General features: G+C 49.9%; 1 protein-coding gene across 3 annotated transcripts; it reads right to left on the reverse strand.

The window, feature by feature from the left end:
- Positions 1–391: 391 nt before the first annotated feature.
- Positions 392–20973, reverse strand: HIPK1 (homeodomain interacting protein kinase 1; the record flags this gene model as incomplete). 3 transcript variants are annotated; one of them, XM_084276030.1, is made up of 15 exons in its annotated part: positions 392–877; positions 1812–1938; positions 2337–2579; positions 2855–3061; positions 3615–3797; positions 3971–4113; positions 6572–6706; positions 8207–8328; positions 9187–9409; positions 9888–9948; positions 10258–10442; positions 11316–11402; positions 12164–12283; positions 14490–14613; positions 19898–20973. In XM_084276030.1, the coding sequence occupies 15 exons, from the start codon at positions 20971–20973 to the stop codon at positions 392–394; spliced, it is 3522 nt and encodes a 1173-aa protein (XP_084132156.1). The 3 variants fall into 3 exon arrangements, with proteins under 3 accessions (XP_084132156.1, XP_084132154.1, XP_084132155.1); XM_084276028.1 differs by having other exon boundaries at positions 3971–4110; positions 9786–9948; XM_084276029.1 differs by having other exon boundaries at positions 9786–9948.
- Between the last annotated feature and the right edge of the window lie 3767 nt (positions 20974–24740).

Consider the following 24740-nt stretch of genomic DNA (forward strand, 5'->3'; position numbering starts at 1 on the left):
TTGTGCAAGCTGCTAAAATACCATCTGCTAGTCTTCTTGTTTAAGTTATGCCAAGTTAGAAAAAGTCATCAGGATCTGTCTTCCGAGACACTGATCTTCTCTCCCCTTTTGATTAGCACAACGGAATAATTTTAAATAAACTGTGACCATGAACTTTTTTTTAAAAGCATCTATAAAAAGTAAGTAAAATCTTAAAAACTGAATTAGTGACCCTCGCACTGGTAACGCAGCATGCTGCTCAGGCAGTGGCTGAACTCACCGGGGACTTCTCTGAACAACACACAACCAGATGAAGGAGAAACGAAAACCAGGCAGTCATTACCAGGTAAAGGTTCACCTGAAATCCTTCTCCAATCTCTCAGGCCTATCACAGGACAGTGCTTTACCCGAACTACAAGTACGAGTACTGGTTGATCTTCGTAGGGCTCAGCGGGTATCCAGTGTAAATAGCAGATCCTCTGGAAGCACCAATATAGGACTGGGGAGCAAACTGGTGTTGGTACTGGGCAGGTGGAACATTTGCAGAAGTCAGCAGGCTCGGGCCAACACTCACAGGGACCTGGTGCACCAGTGTGCTGGGGTGGGCAGCGTAGGTGGTGTGCCGCGAGGAGCCCTGAGGGGAGAAGAGGTGGGCGATGGAGGTGGTGGAGCCCAGCGTCGCAGCGGTGCTGGGGGCGTAGGTGTACACGTGTGGCTGGCTGGAGAGGTGTGCATTGGCCGTCGCTGCTGCCAGGTGGGGATGCACTGGGCTGCTGTGCTGGAACGTGTAGGGAGCCTGAGAAACAGTTGACGTGAGGGGTGCCACATAAGCCTGCTGCCTACGTGGGACAGCGTTTCCACTTCTCTCCTGTGAGGCCAGCACTGTTGTTTGCTGGTTCTGGAGGGAGAAGAAGTAAATAAAGTTAGTGGCTATCCTCAGGGAAAAGTGCAGCGGACAGGAGGTGAGCAAGGAAGGGTCAGCCTGAGCTTCCCAACACCACTTCCATTCTGGCGGCAGGACTGGCACCTCTGCAGATCCCCCCTTCACAGCTCTGTGAAACCCCCACACCGATTTGAGAAGGGTTTCACCAGTTTCAAGACAAAGGTTGTACTTTTCCTCTACAATGGGATCCAGTGGCCAACCTGGGGAACCATGAGTACACAGCTGCACTAGTGCAGGCCAGCCCTGAGCCTGACCCAGCCCCTGAGCCCCCCATGCACATATGTGAGAGCGGCAGCAGGGCTGCCCTGTTTTAGCACAACAAATTCTGCCTTGTCCTCATGCCAGAAGTGGCCTGGAGGTGAAACGCTTCCCCTCTTCTGAAGGGAAACTGTGGCATCAAGAGCAGTGACACAAATTGAAGTGAAACTCATCTCAGAAAGTTTCGAGAGAAGTTCGGTGCTGATTTTTGTAAGGTCTGGCCTTAATCCCCTGGTCAGGCCTTTGTGAGATCTACAGGTCTAGGTAAAGAACAAAAGAATCTCCTCGTACTGCCAGGTGCCTTCAATGCTACTCCAATTCAACAGCTGGATCTTGGAGCCGCTCTCCCATCCGAGCAGCAAGAACGACTCACTGCAGGACAGGCGTGACCAGAAGCATGAAGAAAGAATAGGCAAGTAACCTACACGTTCTTTCCCCTGAGAAGCTTCACCTACACTCCATCCAGCTTACCCTACCCTGCCCAGGACAGAATCCACTTCAAAGAATTAACACGGTAGCAGCTACTGATCCGCTTGCAACCAAGTCATTCACCCTGCCAGACAGCACAGTGTTTCTAAAGCAATTCCAAAGCGTCACGTTCAGAGGTCAGCAGAAGCCACGCAGTGCTCACCTGGCTGAGATTGAGAGGCTGCGCACCGCTGGTACCCCCGCGATGGGAGCGGTAGCCTGTGGGTGTTATACAGCATCCCGACGACTGTCCGCTCACAGAGGCCACTGGCTTGGTCTTACTGGTGCTGCTCAGGGTGGCTGGAAGATTTCAAAACAAACCTTAGTCCATTCTTCCCTTTCCCATGCCAGGCACTGTGATAACCAGCTTAGGGATCCACAGAACACACAGCGACTGTTTCTGTAACGAAGCCTCTTCCTCAATTACAGTTTAAAACCTGGCTGTACAAGAAATCCTTGGGAATCTGTACAGATCTTTCTAAATGCAGCCAAGCATTCATGAAAGGTAAATCTATCATAGAAACTGAGAACAGACCCAGGCTTGCACGTTCACAACAGCAGCTGTCAAACCTAAAGCTACGAAGGCCCAATACAGATAGTCCAAAACCATGAGGACAAAGCTGTCAGGGTTAAGACAGCACCTGAGTCTCAGTAAAAACTACTGAGCGTAGTACCCTGTGATGCACACCTACCTGAAGCTTGTGTAGCTACGATGCAGTCGTTGAGCTGTGTTTTCAGTGGCGGCACAATGATAGTCCGGGAGCTGGAGCTGTCAGCCGCCCCTCTGCTCGGCAGCTCCAGGGCACCGCCTGTGCTCCTGAGAGAGGAAAGGGGGTCTGCGGCGTAGGGGCTGTTCAGGGAGGAGTCGGAGTCAGGGGAGTCATTGACAGTGACGTAGCTGATGACATTGGATCTCTGCTTCATACCCAAACTGCAGGGGGAAACAAACCCAAAACAAACCAGCAAACAAATGAGAAACATTCCAGCTTTCAGCACAAGATACACAGCTCTGCCCCCTGGAAGCTCACACCCTCCCCCTGTCAGGTGGAGTGCTGATTAACTACACACACAAGGGGACATGATGCAGTCTTAGGCAGTGCTTCCTAGCCTAGCCAGGGCTTTCTGCATGAAGCCTTCTCCACCACCCTTGATGCTTGGGCTGAGCTCAGAACACATCAGTACTGGCTGCCTAAATGAACTTCTTACCTGGCAGGCTTGTATTTGCTGTCCTCTTCCTCATCAGTGTCGCTGCGAATGGTGATGACACTGACGGGTGGGCTTGGAGTGTCTGGGATGACAATGGGCTGGTGCTGCTCCTGCACTGGGACGAGCACATTGGAGGAGGAGGAGGAGCGCAGCGGGCTGCTCCCAATGAGCGAGTAAACCTGGGAGGGCACAGCCTCTAGCGTTGAGCTGGGCCTGAAGGAAAACCAAAGCAGTGTTCAGCTATTTTGTCAGCAGGCTGGGACAAACCATCCCCAGCACTGAGAACGGACAGGCTGGAGCACATGTACAAGAAGAAACATCTTGAAATACACAAAGGGAACCTCAGCGCAGCCACTTGTACAGGACAGTGCCACAGAACACGCCTCAGTAGGGACCAGTGCACTCAGGGATGCTCATCTGAGCACCACCAGAGACCTACCACCCCTTATTCCACTGATGTCAGTTCTGTCATTTGTACTGCTGTGGCACCAACACGCTCTGGGTGTGTAAACCCCCCATTCACCAGCTGTAAAGCACTCAGCTGTGTTCTTCACACTCCCAATGAAATTACCATCACTTACATCAGGGACTACAGTACAAAGATTTTGTCGAAGACATGTTTTTAAAAGCAACTGTAGCACATTAAGAAGTTACACAGACAACACCTCTGTGGTCAGAAGTCCAGTTCTTCACACCATAAAGCCAACCTCCACAAACACCCCTCCCCAAGTCTTTCTAGGGCTGGGAAAGGAAAGCTTACTTGGCTGCACTTGGTGCTGGCTGCTTGTTCTTCTTAGCTGGAACATTGCTGCTTTGCTGCTGCCGAACGACATGAGCAACTCCAACGTTGAGAGGCTGCGCTGTGGCTAACGTCACGTGGTTGGTCAGCAGCGATGGCTGTTGCATGAGAGTGCTGTACTGATTTCCGTGGGAATGTGCACTCCTGGGGCAGAGGAAAAAAAACCCACAAAACAAAACACCATGACTACACTGCAGGAACTGCAATCTGCACTGAGCCCCTGCCTGATTCTGCAGGGAAGGGAGCAATTCTGTGTGCTGCAGGCAGATGGCACGTGCTTCCACGCGGCACGGAGCCGGAGCCAGGGCTATCCCTACCTCCAGTCAGTGAGCTGCTGGCTGCCTCCGATCGTCTCTGGAATCACAGCTGCTGGCTGAACGGAGTTGTGCAAAGCAACCCCTGGGAGCTGCTGCCAAGTGGAAGGAAGCAGGATCTGCTGGGTTCCCCCCGGCCAGGCCTGCTGCAAAACAACAAACAGATACACAGGCTCGCTAGATTTCACTTCCTACAGATGGGGAGAGAGATTTGTACCAAGCAATAAATGCACTCGTGTAGATTGTTAGCTTGCAGAGATAACAGCACATCATTGCACCTTCCCAAAAGGTCTCAGCACAGGGAAAACCAGAGAAACGAGCTTTCCCTGGCACCCTGCTACCCTCTGCATCCCAGGTGTCACTGGGGAAGAGAGCGCTAAGGCTGCCCTGCAGAAGGCAGCATCACGGGCCTGCCTGGTGCAGCTCGGGTGTGCAGGGCTGCTCTGCAGAGGGTTCCAAAACGTGAAGCCAATTCGGTCCCTTCTGGTGTTTGGCCTCCCAGGGCCAACACTGAGAGCTGAGACAGGATTATTATTGTGGAAATTCACTCCACTTCCACTAAAGTATTTAAGAAAAGCCACACAGAGAGAAACATTTAGTTACAGAGGAGGCACGTAAACAGATTTTCAGTTCGTTGGTAAATGCAACAGGCTTTTTTCTTCTTGAAAAAAACCCAAACAGAAACTGAAATAAATTTGGCAGTACAATATTGCTATGATTTTGCAAGTATATGTCTGTCTCTCTTGCAGTTTAAACTGCAAAACCAGAAACACCCCTTGTTTTAAATAAAGTATTTCTGCAAGTAACAGATCCACTTATGACAAATACCGGTTCCAAACAAGAAGCCTTCAAAGCAGAGAGCTGCTAAAACCTCTGCCAACATAAGCAGAATAATAACAACATTGAAAAAAACAAACAAAAAAAAAGAGAAATATGTTAAAAGTCACACCATGCGTCTTTCCAAAGCCAACACCTGCACAAGACAAAGCAGAGAGTTTAATACAGCAAGATATGAATTCCCAATGAGAGGCAGAAATCGGGCCTTCCCAGCGACGAACTGTGTTGACAGAGGAAGGACGAAAATACGCAAAGCTCAGCAAATGGCTAATGCAAACTCAGGGAAGCAGCAGGGGAGAGGTGTCGGAAGCACTAAAGGTGAGCAGATTCACGCCAAAGGCTCCCAGAATCCAAACAGTAAGTCCTCCAGAGAAACTCAGAATGCAGGCTCAGAGGCTGGAGACAGCTGGCTCTGATCTCCACCGCTGTACAGGGGAGTTGAACGTCAAGTCCACTGCACACACACAGGAGAATAGAATTTGCCTGTTGAATCAAAAGCCCAAATGCACTCACTCGTGTCCCAAGCTCTGCTACAGTCACCCCTTGCTGTTTTCAGAGCCTAGACTGCAGCCTTTCAGCAATCAGAATTCAAGAGGAGGAAAGGAGGTGCATCCCTGGGTCTGTTTAGCTCAGGGCTGCGAACAGGAGAGCCCCGCTCTCCTGCCGCCCCACCCTCAGAACCAGGGAGCAGTTAACTGGGCTCAGAACCCCCCCAGTGAGTGGGGTTTCTTTTCAGTACAGGCATAGCTTGAGCAAATTCCACTTCAGCAGAGGTCTCCCTCTTGGAAGAAAACGACACTTAAACTACCACTTTAAAGCCACAAGAAACAACATGGTTCACATAATGGAATGTGCTTTGAAAGACATGTGAGGTACCAGCACTTAAGTGCACTGCAATGTTTCCATAAGCTTCACTGATCTGATTCTGGAGTTTTACAATGACTTCTTTGTGGCACTTGCAAAGCTGTTCTGATGCAGGTGCCAAACGGACACAGAAGAGGACAATTTTGACAGCATACACACTTCTTAAAGGTGTGTTTATTCCATTCCCCCATCCTCTTCAAAATTTGTTCCAAATAGCCTAAAAGCCGTTTTGGATACTAAGGCTCACCTTTAATTTCAACCAAGAAATACATATGAACTCAGAGTATCTGTGAAGAACAGTCTCTTTATCTGGATGAAGCAAGCTACCTGCGATTGGCTATGAATAAAGGCCAGAAAATTATTGTCAATGGTCAACAGAGGTTAAGAGAAATCAACGGCTAAAGCAATACATGACAGGATTTGCCATCATTAGAGATTTTAGCCTGTGCTTAATGACCTGAAACATTTCTACATGCAAAGCAGCTTTACACGTGTTGAAAACAAAGTATGCAGCTAACTTGCCAAGTAGTTCAAATTCTGGCCATCCAGGTTCCTGTAGCAGAGTCAAGCTAAAGACTGATTCCTTTGTATTCGACAATCAAAAGGCAAAGATAGGATAGTAAGCAAAGAACAAGAACAATTGTAACTCTTCTGTGGTATAGCTTAGAAGAGCTTTATAGTACTAGGCTAGTAAAAAGTAATAGTCAATGGATCTGGATTCTTTACAGAGCCACACTAAACGTCAGAGTCAGACAGTGCTTCAGCAATGTTGGGGAGGAAAACAACAAGACATTAAGATGTAGCAAGAACACAGCCACAAGATGGCACATGCTTCCATGCCCTCTGCAAGTCTAAGTTAAAACAAAAACTCAGTTAGTGAACACAATCAAGGGAGGCAATTACCAGTACTGCAGCCGTCTGTTCTACTAGCGCTGGCCGGCCGGCTGCGCAGTTCAGAGTAAAGGGGACCGCATACTGCGGCGTGATGGTGGCTACTTGAGGATGAAGAGTTGCTACCATTAGTGGTGTACAGCTTCCCTGAAATGTAGATCAGGCAGTGAGTGAAACACACGTACTGAGGCAGGATAAGTGGGTTCAGCAATAGGGCCAGGAAAGGTTTCGCCCCACTGGCATCCCCCTGGTGCTTGAGCAGGCTCCAGAATTGTAAGGGATGCAGTGAAACCAACACCCAGACCCTCTGGGCATGCTCCTCTAAGCAACTGCATGTCCCTGAGGGGAACACAAGGACCAGGGCATTTAGGAGCAGGATCTCCCCGCTGACACAGTTGAAGTGAGATAGTGTTCAGCTATCCGTACTTCACCGGGTCCCAGGGAGCGGGTGACACTGCGCACACCGTGCTAGCCACAGCTCGCACCGCCCCCCAGCAGCACACAGCGTTTCCTATCGTACCTCCACGTTCACAGACTCTCTTGGGAAGAGACAAGCTAAGGGATTTAACAGAAGGCACAGTAGGTCTTTTGTATCGTGAAAGAGCAAAGTTATCTGTGATGAAACTACAAAGACAGGTATTAGTCCATCAAATGTCTAATTAAACCTGGATTTCTAGGGTACAGTTCACACTCTTGGGAAAAGCAGTGTTTGGATTCAGGTGGGTCTCAGAACCACAGAAAAACATGCTAAACAGAATTCTCCTTCACGTGTTTCTGCTCTCTGGATACCGTTACCTGTGCAGCTACGCTGAACAAACCAGCCAACACAGAACACCACCAGAATTATTTGGACTAATGATCTAAAACTGCTCCTCTACAAGCAGGTCAGTAAGTGCAATATACTGCCTGGAGGCTCAAACTAGTAAAGTTTGTCTTAATGTCAGCAGGAACTAAAACTATGCAAATAAATAAAAGCACACATAATTATAAAGGCAATTGCAATTTTTCAGTGAATAAACCCTTTCCATCACTGGGTGCTTGCTATATTAAAGCATTACTTTCTGGAAATAAAAATTGGTTTATTTCATGACACATTACTAATGCTTAAAATAGGATTTTTTTAGAGTTAATTGTGAATTTTACCAGCACAAACAAATAGGTGTGTCACCGCTACACATCAGCTCACACTAACAATGCAACTGAACAGTGAATTGAAAAGGATTCAGAAATAATTTTGCTGATTTAAAGATAAAATTTTAACATGAGCAACCTGCATTGCCACTTCTGTTTGCTCCTCACAGAGATTTCTTCTGAGGGTTCCTGCCACATTTTAAAGTGTGGGCAGAGCCACACACCGCTGCCTGTGAGGCAGTGTGCACCCCTGGAATACAGCCTGCTTCTACCACCTCAAAACTAGGTATTCATTCCTGTTACTAAATCAAAACGCCCAAGACAGGGAGGCACAAGACATGAGATAGTTTGGTTTTAAATATTCCAGAAGAAAACAAGAAACACTGTCTTAAAAGTGATCTGCATTTAACCCTTCAGAGCGCTCACAGGACCCCCGCGCTCGTCCCAGCACCAGGGGGGCAGCCAGGTTCTCCTGGAACTGCCATTAGCTCCCTGGGGTTTCTGCTTGTTTGTTACCTGTGTGAGAACTCCAGACTGGATCTGCAGTGGCTGTGCTGCAGGTGCCTGTGGTACAATTGGGACAGCATTCTCCATCCTTACTGGGAACCCAGAATGCTTTGTAGTCGCCTGGAGTCCAGCTGTGGAGGACAAGGAGACATCACCACTAAGCTGTTTTTTTTCTTTTTTAAGTTTCTTTCCAAAACCAAATTCCTCCCAGGTAAGGGCAGAAGACAGGGCCAGATGAAAAGAAAGAAAGGCTGTTCCCTGTGACAAGAGCATGCCAATAAAACACCGGCTGAAGTAAATACTCCTGCAGTCCTGGTATGCCAGAGGGACAACCTGTCCTCAAAAGCTTGGCTCTCTTGAAGTCCATAGTTTTGTTTTCCAAGACAGATAACACAGACATGTAATTCTGTGTTGCCTGAGGCTGAGTTCCAAGTTCAAACTTTCTGCTATCTGGTCCCATTTCATATATAACCCTCCATGCTAACAGAATCCAGTCAGAAGCACAGAGAGAACTCCAGGATTCAGAAAGCTATGTGGTGTTAACCTCACTTACAAGCTGTGGCAGTTTGTTGCTAGCAAACTACACTGCTGCATCAGTGGTGCCAACTGAGACTCTAAGCCCAGATATTCCCTCCTGAGGTACAAAATGCACCAGGGTACTTTGTTATTTGCAGATGGGTCTGGCTGCTCTGTTCACTGCTTTCTGTGGAATGCTGTTGTGCTCAGTTTGGGGGGAAAAACTGGTTGAGCAACCAGATGGAGACCTAAGCCTGGGCAGGCAAGATACTGTCACCTGTTCAAGCATGACCTGGAAGAAAACCAAATTGTCCACACATGTCTGACCTGATTCTGCACTTAAATCTGATGCAAGAGCACAGCGTGACACATGGGGAGTCATCTGCTGGATTTTCTCAATTTAGTGCAAATTAAAGCTTCTCATTTCTACCTAATTGAAACCACAGCATCACACAAAGGGGTTTTCCACTTACTTTGAAAAGCAGTGGGACAAACAATGAAGGTTTGCTGGAACGGGTCGGTCTGTGTGCAGATCTGGGTGGTTCCAGGCTGCAAGGAAACGCTCTGCTGTGCCACTCCTGCCACTGGTGCTGCAGAGGATGGGTACAGCGCAGACTGGTAGTTCAGCAGTGAGACGTCCGAGTTTGCCAGGGAAAGAGTAGCAGCAGCAGTAGAATTGGAAGCCAGTACACTGGCCTGAGGGGAAGAGAGAAAAAGAAAAAAGAAATAAGAGCTTCACTTATTCATAACTTGTCCCAGTACAAACAACAGGAACCATCAGTATTATACTATAAAGAAAGCACAGGGAAAAGGTGTCAGTTAAAAGGCACAAGACACCATGGAAGAAACAAACATGAATTGCACCAACTTTACTTACGTTGTAGGAACTCACAGGCAAAGCACAGAGGCTGCCTTGGCCTGAGTTTTGGAAAATTAAATTTCAAGACAAGGCTCTGAATTCTGGGGAGCAATTTAAATATAGTTCTTTGCAGGACAGGATTTGGCCTGGAGGCAGAAAACCAGACTGCTCCCATTTATCTGATTAGTATAAAAGAGCTAAAAGATGCTGTACCTGATTGTGTACTGTGTTGAGCTGGTTGTTAAAGCTCATCGTCAGATTTGTGCTTGTATTGGGAGCGACGTGAGTGGTGAAGGGGCTCTTAATCTGATTCACTGTATCATACATATTAACCCTTCGCTTGCAGATCTCCATATTCTGAAAGCAAGATTTCACACTGAAACAGAAGGACAGAAGGAAAACACCAGATATGTAAAACCAGTACGTCAGAGACACGACATTTCCAACCTTATGCAGATGCCTTTAGGTTTGGATTTAAATTTATTTACTCATTTTTAACCAGCAAAGAATGTCCTAAAACACGAGAAGGAAGCTTATGAGCATTCCATTCCTTATGTACATGCCACTGCTGTTTTCAGATCAGCCAGAAGCTGCAGCAACCAGCACTGACAGAAAGCAGGAACGTGCTGTTCTGTGTTTCCAGTAAGTTCTGCTGGAACAAAACAAGAAAGCTAAGGAAGCCTACTGATTGCTGTGTGGGAAATCCAGTAGATGTGTCATCGTAACAAACGGGTGGTTCAAAGTCTTCAGTGGAGTAATTCTCTTATCTGCATCAATTGTCAACATTTTCTTCAACAAATCAATGTATTCCCTTCGGTCAGCCTTCTCTGCCAACATGTCAGTCCCTTCTAAGTCTGTAGACATATTCACCTTGAGGAGGGGAAAAGCAGTTCACACAAACAAATTAACTGCTGGCTAACAACTCAGTGACTTCACATCACACAGGGATATTTATTAAGCATTTCTGTCTCTTAGCCAGTTTAATTTTAGGTAGCTCAGAGCTAGCACACAATCCTTCCCTTGCTCCCTCTAGAAGAGGAAGTCAAACTTGCACATGGAATTCTCATCTCGACATGGAGTTGTTCTGTTCAGTAGGTATCAACCCAGGCTTTGCTCTCCATTACCTGGCAGCACACCCTCACTTTTTGGGGGGCTCTAAGGGGCAGCAGATCAGAGTGGCAAGATTCTACATTCTCCACGCTGATGGAGAGAGTGATGACAACAGCCACACAAGCAACAGAATATCGAGACCTTGTATCATATTTAAGATACAAGGCCTCGTGATATGAAACCCACTCAGATCTCCTCCATTCTACCTAAGAAAACAGAATGGAAAAAAAAAGAATGATCTGCAGCTCCTGTCAACATTTCCAGTAAGAGGCCTGATCCCAGGAAGGCTTCTGGAGGGGCTTTGCTCTCCTACTGCCTGGCTACTTCCAGTGTACATGCTAAGCACACGTGTTGCATCTACCAGACCAAGGCATAAGAAAAAATGAGACATTCCTAACAGCTTAGCAATTAACATATTCATTACCCAACGTATTGATTAACATGCTAATTAATTAAAGAGATTAATCTTCAATACAGTGATTTCTGACACAAACTGGCACCACAGCAAACCCACATGGGTGTTCTCAGCAGCGTGTGGCACAGGACTGCTCCAGCACAGGACTCATTTTTAGAGACCCCACTGCTGTAGGGAATCAATGGCAGTTATTTGTGTGTCACCAGGTCTCCACACACCTGCGCCATGTCATCCAAACAGTTGAATATATATTTCCGAGCTTCTTTTGATTTTATTCCTGTCTCCAACTCATGTTCTTCTGGGGTCTGTAAAAGAAGGAAGGGACTGTTAATATAAACTGAGACACTGCATACTGATAAAGAAAGAGCAGCAAGAAAAGAGCTGAGCAAAGGGATCCTTTCCCTGCTCTAAGACAAATCACATGCTGGCAAGCCAAACCAGAACAGCCATGGCTTCTCACTCCCTCAACTGGAAACATCATTCATTGCAAAGCTGAATGAACAGCAGGATGACTTAATCTCCAGGCTCTGTCAGGTAGTGCATTAGCCAGAAGAACTGCAGATTTCTAATTTAGGAAGAGAAGAGGCTATCAATATTTTAAATCCCACTTTTGCAAAGAAGGAGGTAAAATACCCTTCCTTTTGCTGCTCAGCTTCAAAGGCAAATCAAGTGTACATCTGACTCGTTCCTGTCCTCTGCCAATACACAAATAGCTTTCTGTTAACCTAACAAAGACCAGCACAAAATACTCCCCATTTTACTCTTTGTGTTGTCAGGAGATGACAACAAGATGACATACTTCACCCAGACTGAGCAGGCCATAATAAGTAACCATTATCTCAATTACTTTAACACCCACTCTTTGCTGGTACTATCATGCACAGCTGCTGGGGCTAGATGAGCACCAGGAGGTCTGAAATGAAACCACATAGATCAGCTCCATCTGAACAGCATTTCAAAGCCCATCCTCACACTGAGTGGGTTTACAGCACACTAAAGCTAGGTGTGAATTGGTACCAAGTCCTGAATGAACAGGACACCCTGGGAATCAGAGAGACAGACAAACCTTTAGCCTCCACAGTGGGTATCCCAGATTTGGATCTCTGTTAAAAAACCTGCTTGTTTTCGTTCCGGCACTGAGCAGATACTCCGCTGGAAGGCCTTGAGTTTGAGAGATGTAACGGATCTAAGACAGAGAATGACAAGAGTCAGGACTCCCAACAGAAAGAACTCATAAGTAACAGAGCAGTGACCAGCCAGGTCTGTTCACAGCGAACAGGAAATAACCTGTCAATAAAGAACACCCAGATAATGGGAACTGGAAGTGTAAAGGGACCAATCTCAAGCATTCATAAGGACATTTACCTTTCCCCAGTCACATTACCTGCAGAAATACTAGGCTTTAAATACATCTTCCTTATCTTATGGAAATCTCTCTTGCCTGAGTGTATGTGAGCAGAGTGTAAGCTTTTGAGACATGGATAAAGTAACAGCAATAGTCTTTAATATCAGCCATGTAAGAAGTATACATTGAGAGAAAAATACCACAGAAATTATTATTTCTGTACATATAACTAATCATAAGTATCTGTGCAGCATCGCTGTGACTGGCTACAGACACTCTAGGTACATGGGTTGAGAATAATGTCATGGCAAAGCTCTCACTGACCAAGGAAGCAAGACCAAATCTCCAGTACAGTCAGATTCTTACATCCTCAAAAACATTTAATTAACTGTAAATGTAACAAAAAAATGGCTCAGGATTTTGGAAAATGCCCATGAACACTTGTGATGGTATCAGCACAACATGGGTAAAGGACCAACAAGTGAAAGGGTATGCTCCAAAGTAAACAGCAAGTTCTGGAAAAACACAATAATAAGCTTTTTAAATGTTCTGGGGGTTGCCCAAGTGCTAATGTTATTTGCTGTCAGGGTGTACAGTGAGGAATGTGACATCACCCTGCCACGACTCTCCCCTCAAAGGAGTCTATTTAAAAGTGTAAAAACACCCCTTACTGGTGTTGGGGTTTAAGTCTGACATATAAACCCAGTGCTAAGGTAACTGGGCTTGCTGGAATTACCGATTACAGGTGCTTTAGCATGTCTCATTTCTTATCCCCTGAGCCAAACAAGCTGGAATCACAGGGCACTTCACTGTCAGAGCCTGTGATCTCCAGGAACTTACCGACCCACTTTTCACTCATGCCAGGGAGGATCTGACTTGTCTGTGGGTGAGCATCTTTTGTGTCTACACAATGGTTCAGCAGAGGCTCCTGCTATTTTTATGAGCCTTCACTCTTGCTTTACAGCCTAAAGGTGTTTCAGAAATAATTGTGAATCCCACCCCAGTCCATGGACTCATTCCTGGAGAGGTCCTCACACACATTCTGCCTGAGCTTTCACTTGCTGCCGCAGGATCTCAGCAAACATGAAAGCAAGCCAGCCCTGCTTCTCAAGGGCAGTTCAGATATCAAAACCAACCACATGACATCACACCTCACGCTGCCTCACAAAGGACTGCAAAATCCTCCCTGTTAAGCAATGGAAAAAGCACCTCCTCCCCACCCACCTACATGACTAGATAAGGTTCTCAGAATTTCACAGAACTCAGTGTGCAAGGAAACCACCAGTTATTTTCTAACCCATTCTGGTATTAAGGTACCGCTGTGTTTTTCCTTTGGAAACTTACAGAGCTGGGAAGACAACACCAGTCAGTTTTTAAGTATTTTATCACACAAGGAAAACTACACCAAGCACTGTAACAAGATACCACTGTAAAGCCCACAGTGCAGGAGTTACCCTTGAAAAACCCCTCACAGAGACTTTTTGTCCTTTTTCATGAACTGAGGAGCCCAGGTAACAACGCAGAGCATCCACGGGAAGAACTAATTAGTTCAGGATGCCTTTTCAGTCTCCTGCCCTTGCATTTCAGAGACAGCTTGGGGCTCACACTTTGCATTAAAGATGAGGGTTGCTGTAGGTATTAACTGGGCAGGAATGATAGGCTTGCTCTGTCTGCACATGGAAAAACTGCCCTCATGGTGAAATTAGAGGGCGTTTCAAGTCCGGACACACACCTCACTTCTGTTTTGACAGGAAGGTATTTCAACAGCTTCCGTGTTTGGAAGCCAGGGGTTAACTGCAAGTTGACTCTACGTATTGAGTAACTACATTCAACTCCAGCTAGAACACAGGAAACACACTGAGTGCTCTCCTGTGCAACAACAGAGACAGGCAACAGGAATATCACAGGGAGAAAACGATCTTAAGATGACAGTTGACAGCGATTTGTGCTGGGTGAAACGTGGTGTAGGATACAGTGGGGTCAGAGGGTCTGGACACAGATGGTTGTGGTGTCGCTGGAGCATCCCACATCCGCCACGCACTCTCACCTGGTCGTACTCAGATGCTCCTGGGTACAGAGGCCAGCCTAGAAACAGCTCAGCTATCACACAGCCCAGAGACCACATGTCAATGGCTTCGCAGAAGGGCAAGCCCAGGATGATTTCAGGAGCTCTGTGAAGGGTGGGAAAAAAAAGAGAGAGAAAAAAAAGAAAAGTCAAACCTTCAAGTCTGAAAGCACGTGGATACTTCCTGCAAATCCCCCTGGATAATGTCTCAGCTCCAAGCACAACTAAATCTGTGTGAAACCAAGTGATTCACTTGAAAGCAGAAGATGTTTTGAGGGGCCTAACAGATCCCAACAGGGAAGAAAAGTCCCAGCAAACGGTGCCCAGACTGTTCTGGGAAGCAGGTCGGGAGGTCCCAGGCAACCAGCTGCAGGAAGGTGCCTGTTTTCATGGGGACAAGAACAGCACCTGCCCTGCCAGGAAAAGGAGCTCTTCAGAGAGCTGCTCAGTTTCCATCAGCAGGTTTTATACAGGGTTGGTTTGGAGAGTTTTGAGTTTAAAATGGATGGAAAGAACACAGCTGGAGCCTGCGACTGCTCTGCAAGGTTGTACGACAGGTTTCTGTGCACTGAACCACACCTAATGCAAAAACAACCTGCCTGGCCCAGCCTTTTACAAGAAGGTGATGAAAAGAGCTCAAACTCCAAGCAACAGGTTGGAATTTCAGGGGCATTTCTGCCTGGAACTGACTCATAACAGGAGAGGATGGTTTAGTACAACCGCTCACCTACAGGCGGTTCTGAAACAAGCCGGTGCCCTCCTGTCAGGCCACACTCTGGTCATTTGCATACAGCATCACAGCCCAGTGCTGCAACAACCATGCGAGAGGCTGTGGGAATTCACTCCGGAAAGTACAGGGAACACAACCCCCCTTCATCTTCTTCATGCCCAACTAGCACAAGCACAAAGGAAGGCAGAAAAGGCCTGAACTCCAGGCTGGCTGTTTTCTGGCTGTGGCTCGGGTAGCACGCCCCAGGGCTCGCCTGACATTTCACGTGTCACAGTGTGGATATTTCTGTTGTTAAAAAAGGCTCTGAAACCAGTTCTGATCTTTCTACAGAATTCTGAAAGACAGGGGTTTGCATAATGGACAGGTGGCAGCAGATCTGACACCTTCTTCAAACGCTGGTCCTGAACGTACCTCCCAAACGCTGGCACATGGCAAGAAGTGACTCTCCGGTTAATCATCCCTTGTGTCGCGGTGACACAGACACAGCTTTTGTTTTAGGTGACTACACCAACTGCCATTAGCCAGTCTCCACAACAAATGCACCCATCCCAGCTGCCCAGGCCCCGTGCCCTTGAGAAAGCGCAAGATCTATCAAACAAGATAGCTAGCTGATAGCTGGCTTGCTGCAGTGAGGTCATGCCTACTCTCTATCGTTCAGCTTTATGCAAGGAGGTTTCTTCTATTACGTCTGAACCCCCAGAACTGGAGCTGTGACATACCTTTAGCCATCAGAGTAACAGATTATTTAAGCTAAGACGTTCTGACACTCTCGCTCCACTTGACATTGATCTGTTTCTACCTCCTTGTTTGTCTATCCCTGGCAGCAGTCAACTTTGGGATGGTTTAGCATATGTTAAAGTATAAAATTATTAGGCAATTATGATAAGTATCTGATATTTGAATGCTGAATACCCTGCTAAACGTTTGAACTTTAAAGAACTACAACAGATCCATCTTCCTACAGCCAGAGAGGTGAAAGAAGAATCCATTTCTGTAGCACCTTGGTCTTCACAAGCAGAGCAAGCACAGTGCAGCCAGTGGTTCACACAGGATCTTCAAGACCTGCATACCATCAGTCTACTAGTCATTATTGACAAACTATCAATCCTCTTGATTAGCTACTTAGGAGGAATTTCCAATTCAGATAGGACCCAAACTTGTCACATAAGGAATGCTGCACATGTAAGTTCCCTGGTTTGGACTGGCAAGCAAACTAAAATTCTAAGTGGCTTGTGGAACAAGTGAAGCATGCTAACCCTTCACAAGTGTACTAACAACATCTCACCAGTTCCAGTGGGGGGAGAGAGAGACATCATTGGCAACAAAGGATGGGTGTAATAGCTTGTTAGTCTTCAACTACACACTGGAATAGACTTAGGTATTCTCAAACCTCAACACCAAAGTGACAGCAAGTCAAACTCATGAGCATTTTAATCCCTGAAACTAAATAAGGGAACTTCTCACAAGCCACCTGATTTAACTGGGTTTGCAGGACAAAGCTGGTAAATCAGAATCTCTCACATCTCCTTTTACACCACTGGAATCGGTGGCCTTTCAAGGGGTCAGCTGAAACAGGACGACAGAGAGAGGTCACTTCCACAGCTGGTCTGGCAGAGATTAAAGACATTTTACCATCTTAAGCTCTTCGAAACAGAAATCAACAACATTCCTTCTTTGCACACACACTTGCCAAACTCTGACTTCCCAAGTTGGCAAGTCCGGTCCAGCACTCTCAGGAGGGAGAGGACTCACAGCAGCAGCACCCCAGACTCACTTGAGCCTTCCAAAACACACTGTGTTTACACACAGGTCTCCAGCCCCTGAGGAACGATGGTAACACGGGGCTTGTACAGCTGCAGCGAGCGACACGGTGGATGACACCATCACCACTCAGGGCTGGATTAGCAGGCAGAGGGTTACATTTGGCAGCAGGCACTGCTGCTTCCCAGGCCAGCACGACTGGGACAGAAGTAGGTCATGTAGCCCACAGCTGAGGTAAGACACGGATCCTGCTGCACTGCAGGTGCCCTTGGCACTCAGTGTCACCTTCTCATGGCCCAAATTGTCCAGTCCTTCCTTCAGCTTAGTGTCTCCAGTCTGCCAGCCCACAGGAAGCGTCAGTAGGCAGGGATGCAAGTAAGCTGTACTTACAAAAACACAGGATATGAATGAACCTCTCTTTCTGAACAGTGGGGACATGAGTCTTCCCAGGGACTTTTAACTTCTGCAAGCTGTCTGCTTCCTTCTATCATCTGTCCTTCCCAGGGAGAACTAAAGCATCTGTACCTTTCCCCACCTGATGTACCAAGCATACAGTCTGGTTTTCAGGTCAGGAGTTACTAACACATCTCAGGACTGCCACAGAAACCAATCATTGTATAGAAGCATCGCTGTCAGACTTTGCTGACTCCTGGTCCATGCCTGGCTTGAGAGCCAGAGCTCTTCACAGGAGCCTCTATTCACCTGAAATCAACTGTCCCACGGCAGTAAAACTGCCCTTGGCTGGGTGAAGCTGCTGAGGCAGCAGCAACGCCTGTGGAGGGACAGATCCTGCCTCAGCCCTGACAAACCCCAAGCTGCATCCCAACTGCACACAAGGCTCCAGCAGCGTCATGGAGACCGATGCAAGCTGTCCAACTGCCAGAAGTACAACCAGAACCCGGAGCAGGGCTGCTGGACAAGATGACCTCCAGCAGCCCCAATTCATAAAGGAAGGGCTTTCACTCCAGGCTACATCTATTGGAAAATTCATCACACAGTGCCAAGGTCTGGCTGGCTTAGATGTCTCTGGAGGAGACAGAGGTTACTTAAGCACCAGTAACAGGTATGAAAAACAAAAGAGTGAACACAGAATGAGAAGTTTATTTTTTAGTAGCTGACAGAAAACCAAATGAACCAATGTTTTATTAAACAGAGCACGGAAAAAGTCTCCAGCTCAGAACTCACTGAACACTACCTCTGTGTGAATATGGGTAAAACAATCCAGGTCTCCCACAATAAGATGGTTTCTACACCATCTCTGTCAGCTCCTAGACTATGGATTTTAGTAATCATCACCATTAAACTAATTACATATTCCTAAATACCAGCTTTCCACACCACAGCGTTCTTAACTTCAGTCAAGCAGACAGTCTTAAACACCATCTAATCTCAGGTCCTTTGCCTTCCCAGCAGCGTGGGTTGCCCCTTGCCAGGGAACAGAAGTGGCCTGGAGCACAGCCCCGTGCACAGAGAGGAACGGGCAGCTTCCTTCCCAGCACCCCTTAGATACTTATCATCCCCTGCTGCCTCTGCCTCAGCCAAATCTGGCTTCTGAGATATCAGAAACTGGAAAGCACTGCGAACCCCCTCCAAGCTGCTCTGCTCACACGTGCTGCCAGTCAGATAGAGCAGATTCTCCATCAACAGTCGCCTCTTTCAACCCAACAACAACAAACTCGATAACAACAACAAACTTGAGAGAGCTGTGGCACACAGAGGACAACCACGTTACAGAAAACAGCACCCACAAGTTTAGAACTGGAAAGATTGGTGCCAATAAGCCGAGCGAAGATCATGGGGAATGGATTGAGAAAGGTCTGTATCACACGAAAGAAATGGCAGGGAGAGCTGTTACTCTGTGTCAGAGGGAGTGAGAAAAAAACCAAACCAAACCAAACCTAGCCAAAACCAAGCAAAACAAAGGGGGCAATGACACAGGGAGCATGAGAAATGAACAGAGGGAGGGCTTTAAGCTGAAGCGAGGAGGATGGGAAAGACATCAAACAGGGCAGAGACACAGGGTGGGGTGGAGTGTCTCGAGTCCTCTGTCTCGTCCCAGCTGGAAGGACTAGATACTAGTGCAGTTTTGCATCAAGTGAGCTCACATTCCACTGAGAGCAACCCTGACAACACAGCACAAACTTCTTCACGTCCCTTGATGCCAGGCGTTCTTTCTGCATCCATCTATTGAAGCTGACTGCTGCTTACACTGAAATACACACTACAAACAGAACCAGGCTGGAGGAATGATCGAGAGAAAAAGCAGTTTGCTTTAGCTGCAGAGTTTCTGAGTTCTAATATTTCTGTCCAGTTTATTTTCAATTCTTAGACAGGAGAAAGGTCGAAGCCATTTCTACATTTTGCTAAGGGAAGCAGAGACCCAGCTCATCACCATTTCAGAGAGCTACAGGTCTCCCGAACACAGGACTTGCCAAGGGGTGAGCCAGACGCTTGTAAAGTGGGTTCAGGCAAAGGTGGAACCAGAAGAAACAGGATAAGAAGAAACTGGCACCCCCCTTTGACCTCTCTCCCTTCTGAAGGGCAATGGGTCAGAGGCTGGTTCCAGATCGTGACACGTAATCCAACATGCAGTAGGTGCTAGTAGCACACTGCTTGCCCAGGCTGCTACTTCACACCTCGTCACAAACTAACACCAACTTACACCACTGATCTGGGGTAAACAGGAGGTACTGGGCTGCACGTTGTGTCACAGTTGCAAAGCAGAAGTTCTGCTTATTTACATAGAGATTTCTGAAGCAATCTCCGGGAAACCTGCACAGTGAAGGGGCTGGTCGTTTCCTCCTCCCACTCAACAGGGACCAGACCTAATGGCAGAAGAGTGAAGGACCTACAGAAGCAAACCACTAGCACTCCATGCTCACACCCCGCCAGCACTTACCTGTAATAGCGTGACTGCAAGTAAGTGGAGCACACTGCTTTGGACACGTGGCTGGCTGAGCCAAAGTCTATCACCTTCACTCTGTAGGGCTGGCGCACGGGATCCACCAACATGATATTTTCTGGCTTCAGATCAGCATGGATCAGTCCCAAGCTCTTCAGCTTCATCAAGGCAGTAGCCACTTGCTGCAGGATCGGCCGGATGTATTTCAGGGGCAACGGGCTGAACTTATTTTGCTTTAAGAAATCGTACAAGTTCTGTTCGAGCATCTCAAATACAAGGCAGGTGTGATTCTTGTGTTGGAAACACTCGTAGGAGCGGACAAAGTTATATTCATCAGCATTCTCACTGCTCAGGCGGGAGAGGATGCTCACCTCTATCTGGCCCTGCCTAGCGTAGGAAGGGTGGTTCTTCAGGATTTTGATGGCCACAATCTCCTTCGTGCTTCGCTTCCAGCATTTCGCCACCTGCCCAAACGTCCCTCGGCCCAGGAATTCCAAGACCTCGTAGCTGTTTGTCATAGAGCACAGGATCTCATGCTGGACCAGCTGATAATCCCCTTCACCACTGGAGCTGCTGCTTTTCGTGGTTACCGTGGTGGTTGTGGCCGCAGCACCCACCGCAGGTCTGTTTTGCAGCATGAGAGGTGGATGTTCCTCAATTATCTGCACGCTACCGTTGCTGTCGACCTCTTCACTTTTCCTTTTTAATCCACATTTTTGGTAGGGTTCCAGTAAAGAAACGTTGCTGCGATGGGTTAGGGCCTGGCTGTTCTGGAAGGTCGCTGTCGCACTGCTGCCGGTGCTGTCGGCTGCCGTAACCACGATGTGCTCGACTGAAGGAGCAGGGAGAAGGAGGTTCTGATCGTACGCAGGGATGCTGAAATTGGCTACCTGGTGAGAGGAGCTTGCTTGCCCTTGAGCTGCTGGGAGGTTTTTGCTGTGGGTATAATACTTGTCACTACTGCTCTGTCCTGAAACATCCCAGACAGAGGGCTCCACTTTTAGTTTCTTGGCACTGCAGAAGGCACTCGAGGATACTGACGGAGGGGAGAACACCTGCAGCTGTGAGGCCATACCTGGAAAGGCAGAGGAGCGCTCATTATGCCTGCTTAGTGGCAGCAGGCGGTACAAGAAACAGAACAGGTCTTGTTCCAAGCACCACATGGCGCCTGCTACCTAGGAAGGGAACCTTTCAGGCTGCTGATCCCAAGGGCGCCCGCAGAGGGAGGCTGCATTTCACCTCGCTGCCCACAGCCCCTCACCCAGCTTAAAGCTGAAGAAAGCCCAGCACAAGATGGGAAAGCAGCACTGAGGAACCTAAGCCAGCACGGAAGGGGGAAGATGCTGAGAAAATTAGGATCACTTCCCACCCCCGGGCTGTGCCCCCCTCACTGCACGACCAGAGGCAGCGGGAGAGCCAGGCCGCTCGAGCCCATCTAAGCGGAAGCCGCCCGGCCCGGAGGGGGCAGCGCCCGACGCGCAGTCTCAAGCGCCGCGACCCGAGGACGACGGCCCGGCGCCGGGGCGAGGGCCAGGCCCTGCCGCGGGCGGGCAGCCGGCACGGGCCCTCCCTGCCCCGCGGCCCGGCCTACCCCCCCCTACCCCCCCCTCCCCGCCCGCAGCGCCGCCCCGCCGCGTCCCGCTCGGAGGGAGGGGGGGGGGGGAAGAGCAGGCCGCCGAGCGCGGAGGCTTCCCGAGCCCGCCGGGCCGCGCCGGCCCTCCCCGCGCCCCGCCCGCACTTACCGCCGGTGGGGGGTTCTCAGCCGCGGGCCGGACCTGCCTGGGGGACACACGGGGGTGCGGAGCCCCGCAGCGAGCGCATCATAGCCCCGCCGCGGCCGCCGGCCCGGCCCGCTCGGCCCGCGCACGCCGGGGGGAGCCCCCAGGCCGCTCCGCCGCCGCCGCCAGGCTCCGCCGCGCCCTCACGGCCCGGCCGGGCTCCCCCCGCCCCGCGCCGCTGCCACCGCCGCCGCCGCCCGGGCCCGAGCGACCCCGCCGCGCTCCCGCCGCGCCGCTCCGGGCCCCTCGGCCGCCCGCGCCAGACTGAGCCAGCCGAGCCCCGAGCCGGCCAGGCGGGCCGAGCGCCGAGCCCGCCCACGTGACCGCGCCGCCGCCGTGACGCGCCGCGGCGGAACGGGGCGGGGTCGCGCGGCGGAAGTGGCTGCGGGCCGGGCCCGGATCCGCGGGCTGGGCCGGGCCGGGCCGGTTCCCTCCCCGGGAGCCCCGCCGGCCTGTCCCGTCCGCTTCACGGCTCCCGCCAGGCGAGCATGGGAGAGGCGGCACCCCCGGAACCCGCCGCCTGCCTTGGGGGGCGCCAGGCCAGCCCGCCCGGCCTCCGCCACGGCGACGGACCGAGCGCGCTGCCGCTCCCCGGGATCTGCGGGGAGAGCGGGAGCGGCCCCGGGCCAGCGGCGCGGCCCCGGGCCCAGGGCTGCGCCGGAGGGGACAGGCGGAGGCTGCACCGGGCGGGCCCGGCCGAAACGAGCCCCCCCCCTCCCCCGAGGGGCCGCTGGGCAGGAGCCGCCCCCGGCCCCGGGCTGCCTCTGGCCACGGAACCGGGCAGCAGTGCGAGCTCCGGCGCTGCGCGGAGAGCGCTGGCCAGGGGCCATCCCACGCTCGCTGCAGGACGAGCCGACTCGTACCCCCTGCACACACCAACACCCCCCCGAACCCCTCTGCACACACAGGATCAGCCCCGCGCCGCGGGTCCGGCCCGAGGCAGGCGCACACCCAGCGGCAAAGCGCTCCCACCCGCGCTCACAGCCCCGACTCGCTGCGCCGGGGCCACCAGCCTCACGCCAGGGTCTGTCCCAAGCAGGTCACTGCACACCCAGGCCCCCTGTGCTGCGGCCAGTACCTGGCCAGGGCTGAGGGACAGTGAGGTCAGCGCAAGCCCTGAGGAGTGAGAGAGCCCAGAAGGCATCACAAACACACAGCGAAAACCTGCAGCCAGACAGCAGCTCACATGGAGGCACCTCACACGACTGGCAGGGTGATTCTACCTTTTCCTCTCTGTTCTGCTTTATTCTGAGGGCTCCGGGAAAGAACACAAAGCCAGAGGCTTTTTGGCACGAGGTTAGTCTGGAACAAGCCCACAACTACAACACACCATACAGGAAGCTATGTAAAGCCTCTGAAATTGTTTTTTGGGTGAAGCAGATTTCCTCATTACTCTTTTTATCTAGAGAATAATCTGCACTGCAGAAGTGGACAGCACCTCTGCCCCAGAGAAGCTTTAGCCTTGTAGCACGGGAGGCAGAGTTAGAAAGGCTGCTGAGCAGAGCCCTCCTGGGTGTTCCCCACAAAGCTGGATTATACGCTTTGCTGGGAAGCACATGAGCTGGTTAAGTTTTACCTCAGTCTCTAGGCAGCAACCTGAACTTGGAACACATTCCCTCCTCCCTGTAGCAGGGGCAGGGTACCCTTATGGCTTCCTCCTCTGTTTAGAGAAGCTACAGCCAACTCATCTGTTCTGCAGTGTAGCGAGGGGACTCTGCAGGCTGGAGCTCAGCAGGCAGTCCTGCTCCCAGAGCCATAAGCCTGCCCTTGACACGCCAGCACTTCACTGCAGTTGGTTAGAACAGTGCTGAAAGCTTGCCAAAGGGAACTCAGGTCTGCTCCCAGCTCCTCGCAGGCTCTGCAGGGCCTTGGGAGACTTGCTTCATCCCCCTGGGGTTCAGTTCCCAACTGCAGAGCAGAGATAAGCAGCTGGAGCGAGCCCTGTGTGGATAGATTTGGGGGGGCTTTGCAGGGAGCAGTGTTTTTTTCAGGATAACTGTACCTCTCCCAGCCTGTGGCCCTTAGATACCCCACAGAGAAACTGATAACTTGGCTACAGCCTGTCACTGTTGTGAGCAAAACACACCTGTGGCAGCAGTGCTGCCAGAGCCCTGCGCTGCCGAGCTGGACATGGCCTGTTCAGAGCCCCACGTACATGACACGAGGCCACGGTTTGTTTTCCCCAGCACTCTGGAGTAACACAGAAGAGCAGCATTAACACACCTGAGAGGCAGCAGACACTTGAATGCCTCACACACCTGCCATGCTGAGGCAAGGATCTCCAAGCAGCTGACTGCTGGTTAAGTCTGGAGGGTCCTGAGGCTCTGTATAGTTCAGATTTCTTTCCAAAGTGGCAGGAATTCCCTTTTAAGCTCTAGTAACAGAAACCAGCATTTCTCTTGCAGCTTTAATGAAGCTTTCAGGAATGGGGGGCAGATTCTGAAGCCTCTGCAGTTTTCACATGATCAGAATGGCCTCTGTAAAGGATTAACCTTCACACTCTTTTGCACAGAGGTTCACCAGGAGTTCTCTCTGCTTCATTTACTTGAAAAAAAAAAAACAAACATGATTGATAAGAATGTTTGATAAGAATAAAGGAGGAAAAGCTGGATGCCACCAGACATCAGCACTGAAACACATCAGATCTCTGGGGTCATTTGCAACATACCTAAATGGAGCGGTGAGTCAGGAGGGAGGCATGCCTTCCCAGCAGTGGAGAGGCTGCAGAGAGCAGGACCAGGAATCTGGGAGTTCAGGCACTGCTTCACTCTGTCAGATGAGTCACTTAAACTTCAACAATATTAGAAGAACAGCCTGCATCTCCAAGGGAGCCAGGAGCAGACAAAACACAAGCAGAGCTCAGTCATTGCCCTGGCAGTGTGTGTTACAGAAGATGCAGGTGTCTCCACTCGTGCTGACCTGCGGCTGGAATTCTGATTAGCAAATAATCCAGACAGAAACCTCCAAGGAACAGCTCCACACAGACCACAACAAGCAGCTAGAGCTGCCCTTGCTCCCCCCCAGAAGTGCATTTCACAGAACACTGCTCCACCAGTGCGGAC

This window comes from Gallinula chloropus, assembly GCF_964237585.1.
Source record: "Gallinula chloropus genome assembly, chromosome: 27".
NCBI classification, from domain to species: domain Eukaryota; kingdom Metazoa; phylum Chordata; class Aves; order Gruiformes; family Rallidae; genus Gallinula; species Gallinula chloropus.